Here is a 23,534-nt window from a genome sequence, read left to right as displayed (position 1 = left end):
TCAGAGTGGAGGCTTAATTAAATTCTTTGCGTTTGTTTGGTGAAGGTTCAATTGAAGATATTAATGTCAAATGTCCACAGAATGACAGCTTATTGCCATGCTTGAATGGTGGAGCTAAAAGATAGTGTCAACTTCTCAGTTTCTGTATGCATAAAATAAAGTTTGACATTGTATTGCTAATTATTATCGTTGGAAGCACACTAGTTCATTACTACTGGTTCATAAGAATTATCTGAGCTATATGTTTGAATTAAAAAATGATTCTTGTAGCTTCTGTCTATTCAATAAGTTATGCTAATAATCATGGTAGAGTCCAACACCATAGTTTAGAAAAGTATATTAAAAAAAGGGAAAATTTGGGCTGTGAATGGAATTCTACAAATAGCTGGACTCAACTGTCAAATTAACGTCAAAAAAAGAAACTGTCCTCTTTAAAACCTTTGTGGATCTCACTGCTGATCAATTTCCTTAAATTAGATATTACACCTAGAACTTTGAAAGATCTCCAGGAAGATGACGCTTTCAGCAAGATCCAGCCAAGATGCTGGCCGGAGATCATGCATTAGTCCATCTTCTCCCGTTCAGATGCTCTCTGACTGGCTGGGGTGTTCTGGAGCTTAAAATCAGTTATTGACCTCAGAATGACAGCCCAGAGCAAACAGAGCCAACCTTTCAGACTGGTGATGGTCTTCCGGCTTTCAAAAACTGGAACCTTTTCCTTTTTTGTTAAGTGGGTTGGACAGGATCTTGAGCAAACAGAATTGTTATATGGCCTGTACACAAGACCAAGGGTAAAATTTACAGAAACTAATAGTAGATTTAGAAGATTATTCCTGAAATTTATAGAGAAATAGGCATAGCCACTTAATGCATTTGAAATATAATTTCCTAAGTGGCTTTTATTTTTTGAAAATGCAATTTCTGAAAAAAAAGAAGTTTTAAAAATAAGCACTCTCAGCCACAATATAGATTTCTGATTTGGGCTCTAAGCCTAAATTGTTATTGTTGCCTTGGCAAACTCCCAAAGCCATCCTCAGTTTCTATTTCTGAAAAACAGTTACACTTTTAAACTACATGGAGATGTTGTAAAAATGAATTAATCAGTCAAATCTTGGTCACCTGACTCTCCCATGTGCTTCTATTAAAGCGAGGATGATACTTAACTTGTGAGTCTTAACCTAAAAGATTCTGAGCATTTTGATACTGATTCAAGGAAATACATAAGCATGGCCTTCCTGGACCCGGACTAGAGCATTCAACATCTTTCAGGATCAAGCCAAGTGTCAATAAGATGAAAAGCAATATAGACAGTCCATGATTATTACTTATTCCCTGCCTGATCCTGAGGGATGGTGAATCTCACCCTCACCAAGTGATGAGTGCCATCGAGTAGCTTCTTTGTTGAGTTATTTCAGAATCCAAAAATCTCCACCACCTCGTATCTCCAGGAAATTTACTGTCAAGAATAAAGATGGGAAGAGAAGTGAAAGAGAACAAAAGCCACAGCAAGGGATATTTTGGATTAGGATCTGATGTCCAACCTTAAGAATCTTTCTTTTTTGTTATTATTACAATCATGAGGGCTCTTGAATTTAGAGAGCTTTCATCACAACATATTGTATGCCTTTAAATGGAATTCCCAGAAAAGAAACAATTTTCCCCTTATTTTGTATCAAAATAATTAAATGCATCACTGGTGATCTCAAACACGTCTACCCATAGCATCCCAGCCTGTTTCATAATGAATCACATCTGATCCCAGAGTGACCATACTGCAAAACCCTGTTAGGAAATTAACTGCAGGCCAGGGAGTGGTACTAATCACACAACCAGACAAGACCACAGCTGCCCAGCTTAGCTCTATAACCCCTTTTTTTCTGAACAAACCAGTAAGTTCTTCCTACCGAGTGAAGCTTCTGGTAGAGGCCACACGCGTTGCATACATATCCACCATTTGCATTCTTTCGCCAGAGAGAGGTCTTTGTGGTCAGGCAATTGGCACAAAAAACACCCGAGCCTCTACGTCTCTGAAATAGGGAAGAAAAAAAAACACCACACATTAAAAAAAACAGGTCAGAGGTGAGTCACATGAGCTGCGGAGTTAGGACAAATCAACACAGGAGTTTTGTCTCTAGACTGGCAACAATGACAGTATAAAACCACACTGCCCATAATGAGGTCAGGTTCAATTGTGCTTAATAGGCACCACTGATTTTCATTATAATTAACCCTAGAGTGATGGATGAGGTGTGTGAAACACCAAAGCCTTTTCAGAATAACAGCTTTAACTTTTTGAACTTCAGGTTTTGTGCATTTAATGATGGTTTCTAAACAGCAAATTCTGAAAAACCCCTCTGGAAGCTGATAGACAACATTCTGTAAACTTCTCTTGGTTTCTTCACCACATTTCACAACACATTATTTCCTTTTAGCTTGATCGATTTTAAAGTGTGATCAGTAACGAGAATTCTGAAACATCACCACTTTGATTAATTACAGTTTGTATTTGCGTCATACTAACTCCTTTAACAGAGCTTATACTTCATTAATTGAATACATGATATTCAGTTCCAGTCTTTCCCATTTCTGAAATCAATATAAGTTACCATATATTTCCCACAGAAAAAAATGAGGAGTAATGAGGAGCAAACTCTGCCAAACAAATAAAAGTACAGTATTCTCAATGAGACCTTTTGAACCTCACCCCGAACTCCAGAACACACTGCCTCATCGATGGATAGATTTATTTATTTTATTTTAGTCAGGCAAAGAAAGGCACAGTACAACTTTCCCAAATAGAATGTGATGTTGAACCAGACTGAGCTATGCATTCATCAGCTTTCATAATGATCCAGGAATATTTAAAAGTAGACACATTTATGAGTATTGCTTGTTAAATTCTTTCTACAGAGTAATGATTTCATTAAACTTTTCATTTAAACAAAAGTCAGGCTGTGTTTGTGGGCACAAATACTAACAAGCAGGAAATGGAATTCTTTTCCTGAAAAGAAAATCTGAATTTCAACTCGGTCCCCTTTCTGCAAAGGAAAAAAAAATCAGTAAGAAACCTTCAGCATCTAAGATAAGAACGGGTGAGTACAGGGAAAAACAGCCTGGGTGAAAACTAATTTTATTCTAAATTAAAAATTACTGACACCATAAGTTAAAATTTCAGGGTTTCATAAAATTTAAGTAATTTGTTTAACTTTAGTCCATACTGTAGAAGACTGTTGTTCATGCCAAAAAAACACAATGGTTATAATTGTACTCTGATACATTTCAAATGGAAAGCTTTCTGCAGACATAATTTTGGCTTCAAGACTGGAACACTTTCTTGGCATTGAAAGGGCATTTGATTCATCGGGTGTTTCACAATGTATCACTAAAAAGACCTGGTGAGCAGCCAGTTCCCTATAGGGTAATTTTTCCATCCAGATGCAAGTGCTATCAGAGGCCCTCGTCAGCTAAACTAATTATGATCTTGCATTTGCTGATGCCTGCTCACTCTAACGTTCGACATCCTCCATTAATCATCAATACAAGGAAAATGAATGAAACGTAAAGAAATGAGAGCTGGTAAGCTGCACAGCCATAAAAATCTGAAATGAGTGCAATAATTTAACAAGATTGGGGAAATGTTTTTAGTGAGCACAAAGTCAAGCTAACAATTGCCCTTTTAAACCAAGAACACAATTTCATTAGTACAGCAGGTTGTGCTACCTTAAGGTGATACAATAAAATTGAGATTGTCATCAAGATAATCTCTATCTCACTCCCTTGCATCATTCCCTAGTTTGTCTCTTAAATCAGAAGCAGAAATGTACTATGTTTTTGTCAATTTGGATAAGGGGACAACTAAATGGTAGTGGATGTCCTTCAGCAAACATCTAACCAGTTGTGTATCTGAGACACAGCTCACTCTGGGAGGGCGCACTCATCTACAAGAAAATTGAAGCTCCCAGTTCTTTTTGTAGTTGCATATCCTTGCACAACTTCACCTGGCTGCTGAAATATTTTCCTCAAGGGTACAATAAAAGCTTCACTAAAGTAACCCCAATTTGGCCCACTTGAAGGGTGAGAAGTTTCCAAGTGGAAATGACTGTATATGGCCAGGATTCAGATACAACTGCAAAACTGTTCCTTTCCATTCCTACTTTTTGTCTGCTGGCCTATGGCTTCTTGCTGTGGTGAATTAACCAAGTGGAGTCTTAATCTGAGTCAGTCTTTCCACCCTTTCATTTCTGTTTGTGTTTCTTGAGCTTGGGAAATACCCTCTACAAAGTCATGGAAGTCTTTTAAAATATTCGGAAGAGTGATCTAGTTTACTTGCTGCATTTGAACACAGCTGAATGGCAACAGAATGTGTAGTAACACTGAAATCTTAATTGAATGCTATGAAACTAGTATATCTTCAAACAACTGACAAAAATAACTCATTGTTTCTCTCTTAAAGAAAGATCTGATCCAAACTGGGCATTAGTTGCAAAGAAATAATACAATGACTATATAGCTGTCAAAAATCTATGAAATACCTAGTAGTAGCTATATGTATTAAAAACATTTACCTGTGCTTATTTAGTACTTACAAACTATTCATCTATTTAAAACTACAAAGTAGCCCAGCTAAACATCATTCCCTAAATTTAACACTAAGTGTGTAAATTCGTCCTACACGCAGCTTGAAGAGTTATATCTTGTCTTTCCTTACCTTCCTGATCTGTTATTTCTGTTGTATTTAAGGACCTTATGGGATAATCAACAATGATTGTTCCAATACCTAAGTGTTCCAACATAGATTACGTATACTAATGAATTAAAAAATAATCCATCTCTGAAAAAACTCAAATGCTGTTACTCTCTTGGGCTTCTTCGTTATGAAACAGCTTTAGAACAGATATCCTGGGGTGAAACTCCACTGTGGCAGAATTAGACTACATATCCTTGACTCCCAGATCCCACTAACCGCAGAACTGACCTGCTTGTCGAAGTACGCCTGAGAAATTTTAAAGATGTCTGCAAGAAAAAAATGGAAGCTGTTTTTAAAAGCCCACAATGCCTGTACTCCTCTAAAACCAATACAGTTAAAAAAAAAAAAAAAATAGAAAAGGGCATTTACTTGCCATTTACCAAGTTTTATAAAGATTATGGGCCAACATAAATTTTCTAATTGTTTTTGCTAAATATGAATTAGTGAAGATGCTTCCTCTACATGAGTCTGTTTGGCTTTGCATACTCAGCATTTGTACTAGTCAATAGGAATGGCCAATATTTCTGGATTTCTGGGCAGCTTCACAATGGAACAGGCACTTGATCTCCAGCCCAGCAAAGTCTGCACAAGAGCCATGGCCCACAGTCCCCATAAACCCGGCCATGTGCTCAAGTGCTCTGCTCGATAACACGCTAGCCAGCATTTCCAATAAATATGCTATGGAACCTTTTGTCCTCTTTCAAATGTGAATGCATACTTACCATAGTTACATAATCTGTTAAGATCAGCTCAGGGAAGGTGAATCGACATAACTAGTCATGGGAGGGTTTGAGCCACAGATAAAAAGGTTTCAGTCTGCGATCAATGCCACTAGCACTAACTGGAGTTATCCATGAAAATTTCCTGTACATCCTTAGAAGAATAAGCCAAAAGGGTCTAAATAACTAAAATATGTATCTATTAAGTCAAGCTTTAATCATCTGGAGCCTTATAACCACTACATTGCAATTCCAAATCCTGAAGGGGCCAGTGCCTCAAAGAGCCTGTCTCTATTTCCCTTCCAGCTCCTAGGTCTGGGCGTTTAATATCAATGTTGTCTCAAATCACATTGGGCTGGAACTTGGCGCATTTTTTTGTCAGCCCAGATGTAACTTTTTTTTTTATTTTATTTTTTGATACTGAAAAATTTATTTAAATCAGTTCAGCTGTTTATAATTTGGAGATTGACCAAAACTGGGGGATGCGGGGTGGAGGGGATTTCAAGTTTTTCAGATAACTTTCTAACAAATCTACACTCGTAGCAGATTTGCTCTGGGGAAAAAAACTATGCACAAATTTTAGTATTCTAGTAATAGCAAAGCAACAAGTGGATTATTAGTTTTATGTAGCTAAGCTATGAAAGTTTGCAATTATTCACTGAACATGTATTGCAGATCTCTTTACTAACTGTTTTCCTTCAGTAAGAACCATGCTGAAAGCATGTAATTGCATAACAACCCTTGATATGCAGAGTATTTACTCACATTTTTTATGGTTTCATATCTGGACCGTTTCAAATTGAACAAGTCTGAAACTTAGTATACACATCGTCAAGCTCGAATGCCTAATTTTTTTTTTTAACTCTTTAAATGATTTTCACTAGTTACCAATACTTTTCTGGAACAATGAAAATATTAGTAGTGCTTTCTGCTAAGCAATGGAAGAGCAGAGAATACCTTAACAAGTCATTCACTTAGCTATCTTGGCAGGATCAGTCCCTTGTTCTTCATAAAAACTGCTTTAGATTTTAAAAAGATGACTACAGTTTACATGATTTCAAACTTTTTAGCCATGTAGAAGCACCACACTCCACAGTTCTAAAAAAGAAATATTTAAAAATGTACTGAACTTTCAGTTATTATTTCAATGGAACTTCATGTAGCAAAATCTATTTTGTAAAAGCACAGCCAGAAACACTGCTGAGGAACTGCAGCATTTTAGCTAGCTAGACTAAGCAACGGTGCCTGAGACTCTGCTAGTGCCAAATACATCCTGTTTTTAAAATTTCTGCCAGGAGATGCTTTTAGAAACTCAAATAGGCTCCACAAGTGTCAGCGAAGCATTTTTCTTACATCACTCTCTTGGTTTGGACACAACAAAACTTGTCTTTTTCTCATTACTTTCACTTCCCTATCACAAAAAGACGATACAATGAAGCCTGAGTGGATTTTTTTACTGTCTCTGGCTTTCCTACCACGCTAGAAACAGAGCACACTGTAGTCATGGCTCCAGAATACAAGGTGCAGAGAAATCATCAGTGTTCCCCAAAAATAAGCATATATCTGACCTATCTCCAATGACAAAGTTGAGGACTACTACCATACACGCCTCACTGAAAAAAAGGCCAAACACTGGCTCTGGATGCTCTCTGGCAACATGGGCAGTCTGGAAGGGACCAGGAAACCTGCACGTGTTTGGTTCAGCATGAGCAAGGTGAGCTGTTGTGGAGAGGATCAGCTGTAACTGCTGCGACAGGATCAGCTGTAAGCAGTGGGTCTCACACCTGTAATTGCTGGGCTGCTACCACACGGTTCAGAAAAATAGTATAATGCACTCCTGGTCACATGTGTGTATGTTGCATTTGCACTGCCGTGAGTACTTAGGAGTTTCTTGTTTCACACCTGCTAGGGCTTTCCAGCTATTGTCCTCCTTAGAAGAGGAGGTATTTAATTCTCTGAGTTTGAGTGAAGCTCAGATTAATCAAAGTTTAAACCCTGGGCAGCATCTGGATATTGAAGTGCTACTTTCTGCTGTTTAGGATGGGAAAAGAAGCTTCCAGCCCTCATTTATTTTGGCTGCAGAGGCACTCAAACCTTTCTGAATGTGTTTAATCAAAACTGTTTTCTCTCTCAACTATGAAAACAGCCACAACTATGCCCCTGTAAAGTTTCGCATTTTAAAATTTTAGTTGCTTTTGCTATAGCTATGTCTAAATTAAAAAGAAAGTCACTGGGTTTTATTCTGTTTACAACTTGGACAGCTTTCAGGAATAGACCAGGCACAGCAAATTTTCAGCCCCAAAGCATAAAAAAACCGAAACGCATAAAGCAGAGTGCTAAAGTAGAAGTTGTTTTCAACCTTAACTATGAGTTAACAGATGCCTCTTGAAGTCAATTTAATGTGCCAAATCCAAACTCTTCATCTAAGACATTTTCAAGAGCAATTACATTAAAGAGTTGTATTTGAAAGACGCGTTAAGAAAGAAGTTAGGAAAGGCAAGGTAGGAAGAAAGTAAAAACGCCAAGAGGAAAGTTAAAATTACACACCTAATTCATATAAAAAGTTTAGTGGAATTTTTAATGCTCTATTGTGACAGCATCTTTTTATGATATATGCTGTATTACAAACTTTTAATGAGAGGAATCCAAGGGGGTTTAGAGAGGGGAAAAAACCCCAGACAGTAAATTAAACATTACTGCTAGCACAGCCTTTCAGAATCCTACCCCTGATCCCTCAGGGAGAGTAAATATTTTAATGTGCATGTAAACTGCAAGTTTTTTTTATCAGCAGCAAAAATGCAGATTAGTAGATTTTGCCCCAGTATCTGAAGCATTTATCTCTATTTTGTATAGCTACCTTAGAGACAGTGGCATTCACTACATAAAAAACCCACCAAAAGACAGCCAAAATCCAGACAGTGAACTACAACCTCTTTGTGTCTTACTAAGCAAGAAGAATTTAGCAAGATATTAGTTTACAATGCCACAATCACTACCAAAGTAAAGCAATGGCTGATCAAAATAAATGATTACATTAAGAAAAACATATCTATGCAAAGAAGCTACTAAATCACTTGCTATTGGAAATCTCCATCACCCTCACCTCAATCTCCTCCCCAAGCTTCAGATGACCCAACCTTTGTCCCTGCACTGGCAGGGACCCGGCTCTCACCACCCACCTACGGCAGAGCCGGAGCTCCACAGGCTGGGATTTCCCATTGCTGTAATCAGCCATTAAGGGCCACATGCAACTATGGGATCACATAAACAATCACAATACACTTTACAGTGACTCATTAATTTCATTAATTTGAGCATTTAATGTTGAAAATTGTGTAGTTCACAGTGTATTACCTTGTTAATCCAAGCAGGGATGGAAGGTAATTTCACATTTTCCCCTTCAAGATCTGCAGTGGCATAATATGAAACAATAAAAACTTTTTCTGCAGGTCAGACTTCCTTGCCACAGTTAGCCGTGGTTGATTTTTAAAACACTGTGTGTTAAAAATATATGTGATCTTCTGTTGCGCCAAATACATATACACGGACTAAGTAAATGCACATATACCTATATAGGGTATAAGGCATTTGTAATGAAGACTGAGCAATATTTTCTGGTGGAACTATATGTCAGTCTGGTTTGCAAGGAGTTAAATATCTACTTAATCACTCTACGCAAAATATAATTTTTGAAAGCAGTTTCCTTCAACCTTCTTTTACTAGATAGAACGTATTTTTGAGGTTTTATCCTTCAGCTCACACAAGCTGATCATCCTTAAATCTCTTCCAGTGCCTTAAACAGCAAACACAATGATACGACCTCGTTTGTGCTGCATTTTGCCACTGACTACCCGCAGAACAACACAGACCTCCACGGAGGCAACTTGAAAATTAATTTTAAAAGTTTTATTAACACTAATAGCTAAAAAAAAAAAGCAGCAACCTGCATTTCCCGCACAATAATGATGTAATTTTTCAGCAACTGAAAACTATTCAAGAGGACTAGAAATTCTGTCTCCAATAACTCACCGAGTCAATTACACAGGAAAGCACTGTAATGGGCTGTCCCCTGTCACACAGCTCACGTACACGACTTCCTTCTCAATTACCAACTTGTCTGCATTGCCATCTGTAAAAACGAACGTGTACCTTGTGCTGCCAGTTTCTGCTCTTGCACTTCCATTAGTGGAACTGGCTGCAGCTGCTCCAGAAGAAAGCCCTGATTGTCTTTGTTTCCCCCTGTGTAGCACCATTTTCCTCCCTCCCTCCTGTACACTGACTCAAGGTAACGCGTTATCTCTGCTGAGGTGTGCTCGTCAGTATGTAAACTACAGTCTGCCTAAATTTATGTCCTGTTTTCTTTTCACAGTTTATCACATAACACAGTAAAAAGCTGCTAGCAGCATCTCTCAGATTCTTCACCAGAATTATATTAGTACTGCAACAGGTTTTATCAGGCCTTTTTAGAAACTGCTGTAAAAATTGCTATGTTTCTAGCAGAACTTCTTCCCACTTTTCTACATCACTTGGCCACTTGGGCAATTTTAACAGAGTATTTACGTGAAGCAATCAAATATATTAGCGTGCACAAGCAGGATAGAGGGAGCCTGGTTTGGTAGCTGCAATCCTTGCTCCTAAATAATATAAACCTTTCTTCGCTAGCACTTTGCTGAAGCAGATTCACGCAGCAGCTCCGATGCTGAACGGCTGCCTGAGAACTCGGCACTCACACACACGGGCTGCTGCTCCTTCCCGAACGCCGTGTGCTTCCAAACGAGCTCAGTTGTTGTTAGAGAACAAATCTAGAAAAACCTCGAGTCTCTTGCACTTTTTCAAATTAGAAACACCATGTAAACAGTATAAAATGCACAAATTTAGATTATTCTTATTCTCATCAGTAAGTAGATAAAAGTAGTACCCTCAGAACGAAGCACACAAAAAGAGACATCGAGAAAACTGGAAATACTTCTGACCCTTTCATTTCTTGTCACAAGGCAAAAATATCCAAGCCCTGCTGTCTCAAACGGGGAACCTAAATCAATAGTTAGACTTTGCTGTAAACAGACACACTTTCTCAGATAAAGAGCCAGTTATGAAGGTGCCTAAACATGGAATTAGGTGCTTAGTTTAGGCATCAATACTTGAGGATTTATGCTCAAGAACGCACCCCACGTATCCCTTCTTTCATGAAGTAAATCTCACCCATCAAATGAACAGATAAAAATGGAGCAGATACATCCATATTTCCTAAAACACCCTTAACTTTGACGTGGTAGAAGAACCAGAGTGCATTTGCAGATCTCAGCTAAGAGCCAACGTGTAACTCTACATGTGATAGTAATTGAGGGTCCCAATCCCGCTCTGCTGTAAGCGTGAGCACAAAGCTGCTGGAGTTCTCAGCTTCTGGCATCTGTTCCCACTTCCACAGAAATCAGATGGGCAAAATTAAGTTTTGAGGAAAAAAAGAAAATCACAGACATTTAAAAAACATTCCCTGACCTTATTAAAGTCCACGTGATCTCTATTTATATAGAAAATGGCTCAGAAAGCCAGCAGCTGAGAGGAGGAACTCTCATTTGTAGATTTTGGCTGAGGGCTGCCAAAATCAGCAGGGGAAAGGCTCCTCGGGGGTAAAAATTTCAAAAGCCATTAAGTGTCTTAGAATCCTCAGTCCCACTGCCTTTTGATTACCTACACCCTCCCCAATTTGCACCCCAAATCTGGAAACTACACTGGAAGACTAATTTCTAATACAAAGTTACAAAATGAGGATCTAAAGTTTTCAGAGAAGTCTTCAAGACTCAGAGAGGAAATGTCAATTAGGTGTCTACCTCTTGGTGAAAAGCAGTGAGGTAACCTTTACCTGTTACTTGTACTTCAAAAAATTCCCCTTAGGACCATTAATTTTAATTAAAGAAAAAAACAGAGCAAGAGAAAGTTTCATATGAGCAGCTATAGCTTATATACTTATTCAGGAACTGAAGTAACTATAATTTGAGTCTCACGCAGTTCCCTTGAGAAAGTTTTTCCTAGGATGGGATCCAAAGCGGACGATGTCCACCTATTATTTTTAATACGTTTAGGACTGCACTCTTAGTGCTGATCTTGTTACGTGCTGTTGCTAGAATGGCTTCCATTCAGAAAAATCAACATTTGCCAACCCATACCACACAATTACCATAGTTATTTCCTATTGTGAGCTTAGAGAGAAACTGTGGTATCCCAGATACCACGGAGTGGTAAATATTGAAAAGTAGCGGCCTTTTTATAATGGACATTTTCATCTAATCCAATCCATTCCAAACATTTTCAGATAACAAGACAATAAGGCAGAGGCTGTGTCTAAATGGTTGGCTCTAACATAAACATCTTATTCTGTCCTGTGATCCCACTTTTGGCAAAAATACTTGATGGCTTCTTACAGATAGCTTTAAGGAGCAGGAATGGACTGGAGCTGTGATCAAGCCAACAACCATCTATGAAGGTATCTTCTAAAAAAGAAAAGGGGAAGAAAATTTTTAAAAAAAGACCCCCCCCCCCAATTTGTATTTTTTTAAATCTAGCCCATCTAAAAGTGCCATCAGCCTCCTGGGCTGCATTAGGCAGAGCATCGCCAGTGGGTTGAGGGAGATGATCCTTGCCTCTGGTCTCTCCTGCTCAGGCCACATCTGCAGTGCTGTGTCCAGTGCTGGGCTCCCCAGTACAAGAAAAACCTGAAGGTACTGGAAACAGTCCAGCGAAGGGCCACAAAGATCATTAGGGACTCAAGCATCTGTCACACAAGGAGAGGCTGAGATGGGACTGTCTCATATAAAGAAAGGAAGGTTCAGGGGGATCTCATCAATATGTACCTGATGGGGATGTAAAGAAGATGGAGCCAGGCTCTTCTCAGTGCTGCCCAGTGAGATGACAGGAAACAAAGACACAAATTGAAATACAGGAGAGTCCACATGAACAGAAAGGAAAAGTTTTTTTTACTGTGAGGGTGGTTGATCACAGGAACAAGGTGCCCTGAAAGGCTGTGGCCTGTCTGTCCTTGGAGACATTCAAAACCTGACGGCCCTGAGCACCCTCCTCTGGCTGACCTTGCTCTGAGCAGTGGGGTTGGAATAGACGATCTCCTGAGCTGCCTTCCAACCCTAAGTATGCTGTGAATCTTTCTTCAGCGAGAAGCTGTACAATGCTTGTTACTTTTTTTTGTTCTATTAATATCTATCCAATTTAGCCTTAATTCCTATTCTTTTGCCTTGAAAAATAAAACACTTTAAATTTCATGGCTCTAAAAATTTTAATTAAAATACATCCAGACGGAATGTTACAGATCGCAGTCTGTAAAACCGTACAGCTACTAAAAGTGAAGAAGCCTACTTTTAAATTCCATCATAAATAATTTCAGAATGTTTATGAGAAACTGAGTGAAGTATCTAGTGTAGATTTTACAAAAATTATCCTCTGCTTGCTCTTTCCTATCAAGATCCTAATGCCTACTTGTAAATGAGACTCAGTATAGGGTGTTGTATAGCTTTCCTCAAAAATACCATTAAGATGAGAGGGAGAAGAGAACAACTGTTCTACATTTTGGAGACATTTCTCCTTAAATAGTGTTTATGTACTGCAAGCATCCCTTCCATAAACAAACCAGGTCTTTGGAACAAGTGAACACAATCTCTGAAGAATCTTTACCAGCTTCTATTTCTGGTACATGATGCACTGAGAATTTTAGGCCAACATGGGCATATGGTCTCCTGGTTTGATAGGAAACATTTCATGGAATTCAAGACAGAGCCACAGCATAATGACTGAAGACCTTAGAATCTGTGATATAACACAAGGTTGGAAAAAACAAAAAACAACGACCAAAAAAGCCCACAAACAAACACAACACACACCACCACCACCCACACACACAAAAAAACAAAATCAAAAAAACAAACCAAACAAAAAAACCCCCACACACGAAAAAAACAAACAACAACAACAAAAAACCCAACCAAACAAAAAAACACAAAACAAGAAGTGTTTCCTGATAAAATACTAGAGGCAGTTGGAGCATGTAAAAGCATAGCAAAAAGGAAAGTCGTGGTAACTGGTGTGCGCAAAGGAATACTCTGAATCCCTTATTAATCAAGCTTAGCCTCATTAACTAAACTGCCTTAACCTTTTCTCTTCTTTTTAGGAGAGCCACTCAGTAGGTAAATCAATTAAAAAATAATAAACAATATTTATCTTAATAACATTGATCCAGGATTTGTGGCTTTTCTGCCTTTGCAGCCCCATAAACTGGTATACCATCTGTACTTTCTATACTTATTCTCATCTGCACAGAGAGAATACTGTAACTGCACAACAGTACTTCCAGCATCTAATTTTTCTCTTACTTTTAAGAAAGTAGTTCTTAAATTGCTTTGGACACCAGCTTCAAAATCTGCATTGTCAGAATCACTCCTACAGATCGCATTTCACCGAAGGAATTATTTCTAAAACAAGTGGCAGGGTGAATTTACTGCTGGGGGCAGTCATTCTCTTAAATGGCACAACCCTGACAAGGGCAGCACAAGAGAAACACAGAACTTAGTGGGGTTTTCCATCATGAGTTCCGGACGCCAAGGAAGAAATGTACCCACCCTGTCACATACTCAGGCTTTAGTGCGGAGTGCTGCGAAGGACTGGAAAACGGCAGTCAAGAAATCAAGCCCCAGGCTGGAAGGGGAGGCATGGTAAAATCCTCCTGCAAGCCCACGGTTAACTTATTTTTCACATCCTTTGGAGGCATCTTAAATGAAGCTGACTGCACAGGAATGCCTTGTAAAACAAGCCCTCCGCTTCCTTTCTAAAGCAGCGTCAGCGGCTCCACGGCCTCGCTCGCCGGCAGCTGCGGCTGCGGCTGTGTTGGAACTGGAGAGGCAAAGACCACTGGCTTGCCTGAATGTATTCCCGGGTTTGTGCAGAGTTGGGACACGGACTCAAGGAGGAACATTTTAGTCCTGTCCTACTGATCAATATATTAGACTTTGCTATTTAGGCAAAAAAAATGACAGTAAACAGTTTCCCTTTTACCTTCCATCTGCTAGTATCACAGTTAATCTGATTTTGAAACAAGCCTCCAGAAGGCTCATATACACAACTTTGAAATAAAAAGAAACCTTTAAATTTAGACCTGCTACACAACCTCATAGCTGCTACTTGCAAACAGGCTATATTGAAAACCATTTATTTTTGTCTTCCTGATGGAACAAAAACTCTGACACTCTTCAGAATTCACTTTTCAGTTTAATTCAGGCTTTCCCTAACAGTGGATGCCAAATTGTTTTCCCTCCCTTTCTTTATAATCTACTGGAATCTTTGGGAGTGAGAAGGAAAAAGATGTACACCAGAAAGGAGCACATTTATAATGACATGCCTTTCCTCTAAGAGAAATAAAAATAATCTTCCATTTCATCAGCATCTTTGCCAAAAGCCCTCTTTCAGGAACTGAAAAGAGAAGGGCTTTTATTTCCTACATATATTTTATAGGAAACATTTTTTCGTTCTGTGTCATGGACTAGGATTTCACACCTTAGTGGCTAGTCATATGGAAATGGACATGGCTGTGGAAACTTCATGGCTGTGAAAACCTGATAGTAAAATCAGCAGGAAGATGAGGAAGGTGTGGGGAACACTGAACGATTCATGCGGTAACAACCTCTGGACCCTTTAAGGAGATTTTTGGGATGGCTGCCAATGCTACCTGTCTATGACCAGCATCCCGAACCCTCTAAAGCAGGCTTTGAATCTGGGCACAAGACAGAGGGAGTATTGCTCTTTTGAATAATGCCCACATATGTAAGTGGCTGTGACATGTATGGATTTTTATAAGGAAAGATCTTTCTGAAATCAGGTTGCAATTACTGATGAGTTATACATCTCAGAAATAATGCCTAAAATATGCATACCGGACTCTATTTCCTTTATTAATAGCAGTCTGAGTTAATGAGAGAACAACTTCCAGAAGTTACTGTAGAGCAGTGCAAAGCTAAGCATCTTAGCTACGACATTCAACAAATTGCTGGCTTGCAACTAACTCTTCCTCTGCTAAATCAAAGAACAAATTGTTTGCTATTTTATAACTCGACCTATTGCATAAAGCACAAAGAGATCAGAAGATGGCAGAAAACCTACAGAGTTAGCACTGATTGTATGTCCATCTGTTTTAGACATAGAAGAAGAAGGAAAAAAAGAAGAAAATAAATCTGACTTCACTGAGCTTGGCTTTCGCTGTTGCAAGGATAATTCTTGCCTGATTTTACTCTGGCCTTGCCATCTACCTTTGGAACCCTGGCATACACATGGCACAACCAGGGCAGATACGATAGACATATCTTCAACACAGCCTACATAATTTTGTGTTTCAGGAGTGACAGCCCTAGCACTATAGCACTTATCGCATGCACAGCCGGGGCTGTGATTTCTACTACATTTCAGTGATTAATGGCCTTGTAATGGAATACAAGTTTCCTACAGACTGTTGCAATCTCCCTACAAATTTGGCCTTGTCTGCTATTTACTGGCAGGTTGCAGGAGCAGTGAAAGACCAGTGTTGCTGGAAGCACTGGGTGCAGTCCCGGGTAGGGAGGTGAAGGCACAATGAAACGGCCGGGCATCCAGACTGGGCTGTGCCAGGCAGCTGCAGTCACCGGAGGGTACTGCCAGGGCACCCGAAAGGTGCTACTCGCATGGCAGGGGGCAAAGGAAAAACACTGCGAAACAACATTGCTCGATGATTGGAATGAGCTACTTTAAAGATAGGTCTGCCTTAAAATGCCTAATTGCAGTCCTGATTTTAAGCGTTCCTATGGGAAGTATTCGCACACACACATGCCATCAATAAGCCAAGCAACTCACGCCTTTATGGTTCATTTTTAAATGCGGTGCAGCCTGCAGATCGTGAGTCACGCAGTCCCTTCTTACGCAAAAGGCCAAACAGCTACAGAGGGAAAAGCAAGAATGAAATTCCTATGGTTTTAACTATGGTTAGTCATAGAAGGCAAGATGGGGATCCCCTTGTTTATGCACAGCACCACGTAAGATTACAGGGCTATGTAAGCAGCAAGGTAGTACCAAAAAAACCACCACCACCACAATGAAAAAAACAATAGAGAAAGAATCTCAGCATCTGACTTTAGGAGACATCACTACGTCAATTAGTGAAGCAATAGAAAAAATCAGCAGTCATCTAGGGAAAGAATCTTAGACACTACTTTTTCTGAGTGTATCCACTAAACACTGCTACCCTGTATAGAGGAGATAAGTGCCAGGAAATCTACTGCACATACTTCAATACTCTGGTATTTTTAAAACACACTAGTCTTTTCATGCATGAATATCCCTTAACGTGTCTGTCGAGTTTCCGTGCTTTGCACAGCCTAGCAAGAAGGGATGTTGGATGATGCTTGCATTATGCTCTTAAATTCTACCAGATTTCAGTAATAATTCTGATCAACTAGTGCATTCCAGGCTTTATTGCCCGTCTTTCTTTTTCCATTTGTTCCATCAACCAAGCAGTTAATAAGAGAACAGGAAGAGAATGTGCCTGCAATGGATAGCACAGCATTCCATTGAGACATAAAGTGGACAAATAATATAATAGTTAGGAATATCAAACAAAAATGTTAACATTAACTAGGTTTACTTTTCATTCTATTTAAATGCAAAAAATTTAAAGTAAGAAGTTTCTGTATATCAGTATCAGCCAATTTTGGGCCACACTGAATGTTAAATAAACTATTATTTAATCAAATACAGGCATATTAGTCTCACTCCTGCTGACAACTTCAATTAGAATATTTTTGCTTAATACAAAAAAAAAAAAGAAAAAAGAAAAAGCTCATGATCTTTAAACTACTATGGCTTCTGAACAACATCTGGTTACAATTTTTTATATATTCAACCATCAAACTTCTATCTCCACCAAACAGTTTACTCAAGATTTGTTTTAATTATCCTGCATTGCAAGCTTCATATGGCTTTGAAAAGGGGGTGAAAGGATCGTTCATGATGCAGACAGATGCAAACTGCAAAGGACTGCACACTGAAAGATGTTTTTAAAAATCAAAATATCCTTTCTATCATTGCCAGGAAACAAGTGCTACTTTAACTGTTTCATTACACAATACCTCTTGGCTTGTTCATTAGTAATTTTAATGGTTTTCTTTGGTTAGATTTTAGGGCTAAGGCAATCTTTATTAGCACTTTCATGGAAGCCATACAAGTTTCAAATCCATCTTTTTTTCTCGCCAATGCCACAGTGGGAACACTGTATTTCTAAAAGTGCTGGTTTAAAACAGAAAACATAGCAGAATAGCAGAGAAAGCATCTGAATGTGATAAAGCAGAAATAAAAATGAATTTTATAGCAGCACAGAAAGACCTTGCTCCTAAAAAAAAAAAAAAAAAAAAAAAAAGAAAAGAAAAAAGTTGCCTTGAATTTTAAGCATGGGAGAGATATAATTTATTTTCATAAGCCTATCCACCTGTGTAAAGTTAAGCACATCCATAAGCTGTTTCAAGATTGGACCAAATACAAAAATTAAGAAAATGCCTGGGGTTCAGGTTTTATTAAATGTTGGAGCCTCAGTCAGCCAAAGGGACCTAACTATGTTTTTCTTAAATGGGTCTTGGGGTGCTACATCAAATCAATGAGTCATCACTATAGAGAGAAACTGTTTGTCTTGACATGGTGGAATTATTGTAAATTCTGGAGTATATGAAACTTCTTATTCATTTATTTGCATTACATATATGGATTAATGGCAAAGCAACATAGAAAGTTATTATTTATTTTATGAGGTAACTGCTTTGAAATCCAGCAAATGAAACTCCTTTTTCCTGTTTTTCAGTCAGTCAGCACTCATAATTCCAATATAGGATATTCAAGGAAATTTCAGGGTTTTTTTCTGGAGGTTTATTCTGATACAAAGTGTGGATTAGCTTAGAAATGGAATATCATCTTTAAGACTTCTTTTATTTTTTTTTAAATGTGCTCCAAAGGAGCCAGCAGAAGATAAAGCTGCAAATATACAACTTATAACCATGGCTGACTTATAAACTGTTGAGCTTCGCTGGCTCCAATTCCCAGACAGAAACTCTCTTGAGTTTGGTACTGAAGCAATATATGCAGCTTTTTAAAAAAATATTTTTAATGAAGGAACTTCATTTGTGTATTAAAGAGGGCCTGATGAGATTAAGATACGACTTCATTTTGGTTCTGTGAGATATTCTGGTATTAAACCCATGATGCAGTTGTCTCCAAATCAGTGGCCACCAGCCACCAGTGGGTCAACACACACATGAAAAAAAAAACAAACACAGACACTTTTCAATCTATGGCAAATTGTACCAAAATGCGTCTAACCCCTGGAGCCTATTTAATGAGTCGTGAGGGTCTGGGCACGGCCCCACCGGGACTCGAGAACTGCTGCAACAGTTTCCCTCCACTGCAGGAATGTTTGACACTTCGCTTGCAACCAGAAACAGGAAAATTGGGAAGAATGCAAAACTCTAACAACATGCAAATTGCTGGTAAAAAGTCAGATTTTCACAAAGCCTTGGTTGGTGCTGAGGATGACGACAGAGATGAAGCTTTATTTTACCAGCGTTTCATCCTCGGGCTCAAAATCTCGCCGTCACACCAAAGACATGACTGTTCCCCCGGGGTTATGGTTACCACCTCAGCAAAACGACTTGCTGGGTTCATGTTGACTAAAGTGAGGAAACATGAATTGTCACTGTCCTCACTGACACGGCCTGCAAACAAAGGGCTCCAGTATTCGCTGCCATCTTTTACTTCAGGTATGAAAAGCACAACCAAGATTCAGAACAAAAGCAAGCTGCCGGTGAAGCCTTCTTTTGCATGTGCACCTCCTGCACACAATCTCCATCAACAATCAAAAGGTACTTTTTTAGTGTGGTGGGAATTCAGACAGGCGATTTTGATTAATGTTAATGCGAGTCGTGTGGCCAAATCCCTGTACGCTACTTTGAGAGTTTATTCTAAAATTGAAATATAATTAAGGTTGCAACACAAACCAAATAAGGCAAGGAAATGACACTTCATTAGTAACCTATTTGTTACGAGTACCTGTTGCAACAGTGCGGTACTATAATAAAATGTTTTAAGTGTTTACATACCACCACTGTCAAATGGTTAGGAAAATATGGTAAAGACATCCAGACACACTAAAAAAAAGGTTAGCTTCTGTAACTAGATAAATTACTTCTTTAGGTTATTTAGTTGTAGCATTGGATCGGAAGATTTTGAGTCTTCTTCCCAGTGACATTTGGAGACCAGCATATTTGTTCTCTTTGTAAATTTATACTAACGAGTCATGCATAATGCAGAAGACTGTAAACAGGAGAAGAGGAGCTGAAGGGAGTAGGAATGCATATGAGGAGTTTCTGTTTAGTCAAGCTGAGAGGTAACAGATAAATGATCTAAAGATTGTTTTCGGTTTTCCCTGTTGCACAAAGCTGTATTCCAGAACTTTATAGTTGTGAACGCCAGTCATGAAGTATATAGTGAGAAAGGGTATCACACATGTGAAGAGGTCCTATGTTCCTGGCACTACTTCCTACTTCTCCTCATGGCTGAAAGTGGCATTTCTGTGATCATTCCCGTAATCTCTTTATTTTTTAACTTATTTTTTAAATTTTTGATTTATTATTATTATTCCTGTGGATTGTGGGATACAGTTTTTCATCTTCTCCATCATGCAAAACCCTGTGGAAAGAGGAGCTCTGTAAACTCTCGCATGGAGGCAACAGTAGCCTTTTTTACTGAAGATCAGTAGAATTTATTATATCTAAGAAGCTAATGGCTGTGGACTATAATCTGCAATAAACCACTTCTCCCACCTTTGTAGCGTAGAAAGAAGAGGTTGTTTTTCTGCATGCACATGTGTGTGTGAAGGACGGAGGGGAACAAGGAATTGGGCACTGATGGCAGTGAGTCAAGTCAGCTGCGCCTTAGAGAGCAAGGAGACTGACAGAAGCAAGTGGGCAATAGGGTCTACCTGAGATCAAGTAACCCCATATCATCACCAAAAGCAAATGAAGGCACAAAATATAATTCAGTCCTTCATGTAAGGTTTAGCATTATTATTGTAGACCTTAGGTGTTTTGTGCTGGCATTCTGGACATGTGTAATATTGTTGCTAGCACAAAATTCAAAACTCGGAACATGCATACTGCAAAACAAAATCTGAGAAAAAGAACTGGTATTTAGCAGAAAAATACCTGGGCAATAAGCATTGATCATTATGGTGCATCCATTCACTATACTCCTTGCCATATTTCTAGCAAGTTCAGAAGAGAAGATTGCATGCTACCAAGATAAATTTGACTTGCAGTATGTAATCTGACTTCATAAGCACATTTGGTAGACTAATATGCAATGTCCAAGTTCACTAAAACTACCTAAATTATGAAGTATTTTTTCTTTGAAAAAGGCATTGAGCATGTCTTCTATAGATAGGTTTTTCTTTAATGTTATATTCTCTTTAAAAGTGGATTAGAGGTATACTGTCTTTTGAATTAGTGCAAGAATCAGGAGTGTGCAGAGAGCTCAGAGGATGTCTTTTTCCCTCTAACACAAAAAGATGTGTGAAGTTACTATGGCTCTTCAAAACGGCCCAGTAATTGAGCCTGGTTATAGTCTCATTAATGTGCAAGTTTCATTTGTCACCTTCTTTCTTTGTGGATTATGTGCATTGATTCATCAAGACTTGTGACACCTGGTTTTCATTTGCTCTGTTCAGTGCTTCTTTTCTAATCAGTTTGTACTGGACCGGTGTAAGAAACAGTCTGAAAGTAAACCAAACTAGCCTCCTGAAAATATAAATGCAAAAATTTCAGCTTTTTTGTTAATTTACAATTAAATGCCTTTTCAATCTCTTTTCATGCTCTTTGCATGTTTTTCTTTCAAATGCGTTTAATAACATACTTGCTGCAGCTACTCATAACATAAAAGGAGCAAACAAAACAATGTACACTTAACAGGGGAGATGTAGGTGTCTAGTAAATTCATTATTACAAAAAGTAATTTATTTTAATTCATGTAAATGTAAGTGACAAGAATAACACAGGCAAGGCTTTTGCTTGCTGAACTATAATATCCTTGTTAAGTCGTACAGTTAAATAACGAGATGTTCTCATATAAATTTCCCTCTGCCTTCCTTCTTTACTTCATTTCTCTAAAATATGTATCACTTCAAATATTTTCATTCTGCGTGTCACTGGCAAATGCCAAAAATAGAGAAAGAGAGATCTGATAAAGATAAAGCATGACAAAAGTTTCACGGATAATTGCCTTCACATATCCAGTTCAGCTCTCATCTCTCCTAATTAGCCTCATTACCATACCTTAAGACAGACCAGCAGTCACTCAAACTCCCTGTTTTCTCTGTCAAAACTATTGCTGACAGGCAAATGGACAACACATGCACTGAGTGAGTCTATTCTAGACTATTCTTCTACAAGCCTAGCCTCCAGCAGAAAACAGAAAACAATAGGTCTTCTGTAAATGTATAATGAAAGTATACATAGAGCGTGTGAATACTTAATAAATTATTGTTCTATTCATTGCTCTGCCATCACTTAAATGAGGACGATAAAAGAAGAAAAATCATTCTCATACACTATCATTCTCCAGAATATCAAAGTGATCAAAAGCAATGCAGTTTTTCACTATGGCTGATATAGACTTCTAGAACAACCTCGCCACAGTCGCTGAAAAAAAATATAAAATAAAAATCACTTGAGTACTGTAAAGTTTGAATATGTCGGCGCAGCACAGCTTTCAGCATACCCACGCTATCTCAGGAAGCTTTTTGTTTTTATAAACCATGTTCAAATGAAAAAGCTTCATCCCATTGCTCATATTCATTTAAAATTAGCTCATAAAAAATATCCGCAGAATAGTTCACAGGGGCACTAGAAATATTTTAATATTAAACTCCACTGACTATCAAAACATTAAACTGTAAAATGGGAAGCCATTGAAACCCCTCACAACGTCCATTTCTTTTCCATTGTTGTTTTAGTCACACATTACATTATGTATAGAGTTCAGGTACATGGCACTTTGTTTTCATTTTCTCTGTTTCTCTATATATTTCCTTCTGTCTGACATCTAACAATTTGGATATGTTTTTCTATCATAACCTCCTGTTAAAAGGTACAGCTTTTCAGTGATTCATCTTATTTTCATGTTCACAGTACTACTAATAAAATAAAAATACTGTTCCATAATTTTCATAACAGAAATTTAACACTCGCCCTGTCACTTATTTCAGAAGTGGGCATTACACAGTTACTGGTTTCTTTCCTCCCCAGCTCCTTAGACACAATCTTTCTTGTGATTTTATTTTTCTTTTGTACAGCATAATTTGTGATGCAATCTCTATAACAAAAAAAAAAAAACAAAAAACAAAACAAAACCAAAACCAAAACCAAACAAAAAAAAAACAAACCAAAACAAAAACCAACAGTGAAATGGATTTTCTGCACTTTGCAGTTTGAGGAAACTAACAGTCCATTCAGCGTGACTGAAAAATACCCTGAAGGCCAATATTTACTAAGCATGGCACACACACAGGAGCCTTGTTAAAAATCCACAACAAATCTCTCATTGCAAACAAATCCAGAGGCTTGAGAGTTGCTGCAACTGTCAGGGTAATGCTGATCCTGACAGTAGAAAGCGGCTTTTTTACCAGGCTAACAGCTAGCTAGATGTCTGTTGGCTTCTCACCAAGATCTCACTATTTCAGCTTCTTCTCTTCAGGATTTATTAGGTGATGAATATACAGCTATCTATCAGAGGGATAAACAGCATCAAATGAAGGTAAGGCTGACACATCTGGGCACCCAGTACTTGAAGAACGCCGGTGACCAACGACTATAACTACTTCATGCAAACAGTCAAATAAAGTCTCATGAAATTAAACCCTAGGCTGAAGTCAGACACTGTGAGGGAAATAAATGGGTCAAAGAAGGGCTTCCAAATAACAGGAAATACTTTCAGCTTCACACATAACG

General features: G+C 38.4%; 1 protein-coding gene across 6 annotated transcripts in view; it reads right to left on the bottom strand.

Annotated features, from left to right (window-relative positions):
- The window catches only part of TRPS1 (transcriptional repressor GATA binding 1), a 215,181-nt gene that overhangs the window by 9,857 nt on the left and 181,790 nt on the right, over positions 1–23,534 (bottom strand). For all 6 annotated transcript variants that reach the window (XR_014183325.1, XM_082045431.1, XM_082045435.1 and 3 more), the window contains one exon: positions 1,905–2,027. Coding sequence is in view for 5 of the 6 variants with exons in the window: in XM_082045431.1 (XP_081901557.1) it covers positions 1,905–2,027 (123 nt within the window). In the remaining variant the exon portion in view is untranslated. The remainder of the gene's footprint in view (positions 1–1,904; positions 2,028–23,534) is intronic.

The sequence above is a fragment of the Streptopelia decaocto genome (assembly GCF_964273445.1).
Source record: "Streptopelia decaocto genome assembly, chromosome: 2".
Lineage (NCBI taxonomy): Eukaryota > Metazoa > Chordata > Aves > Columbiformes > Columbidae > Streptopelia > Streptopelia decaocto.
This window is presented reverse-complemented; position numbering and strand designations above follow the sequence as displayed.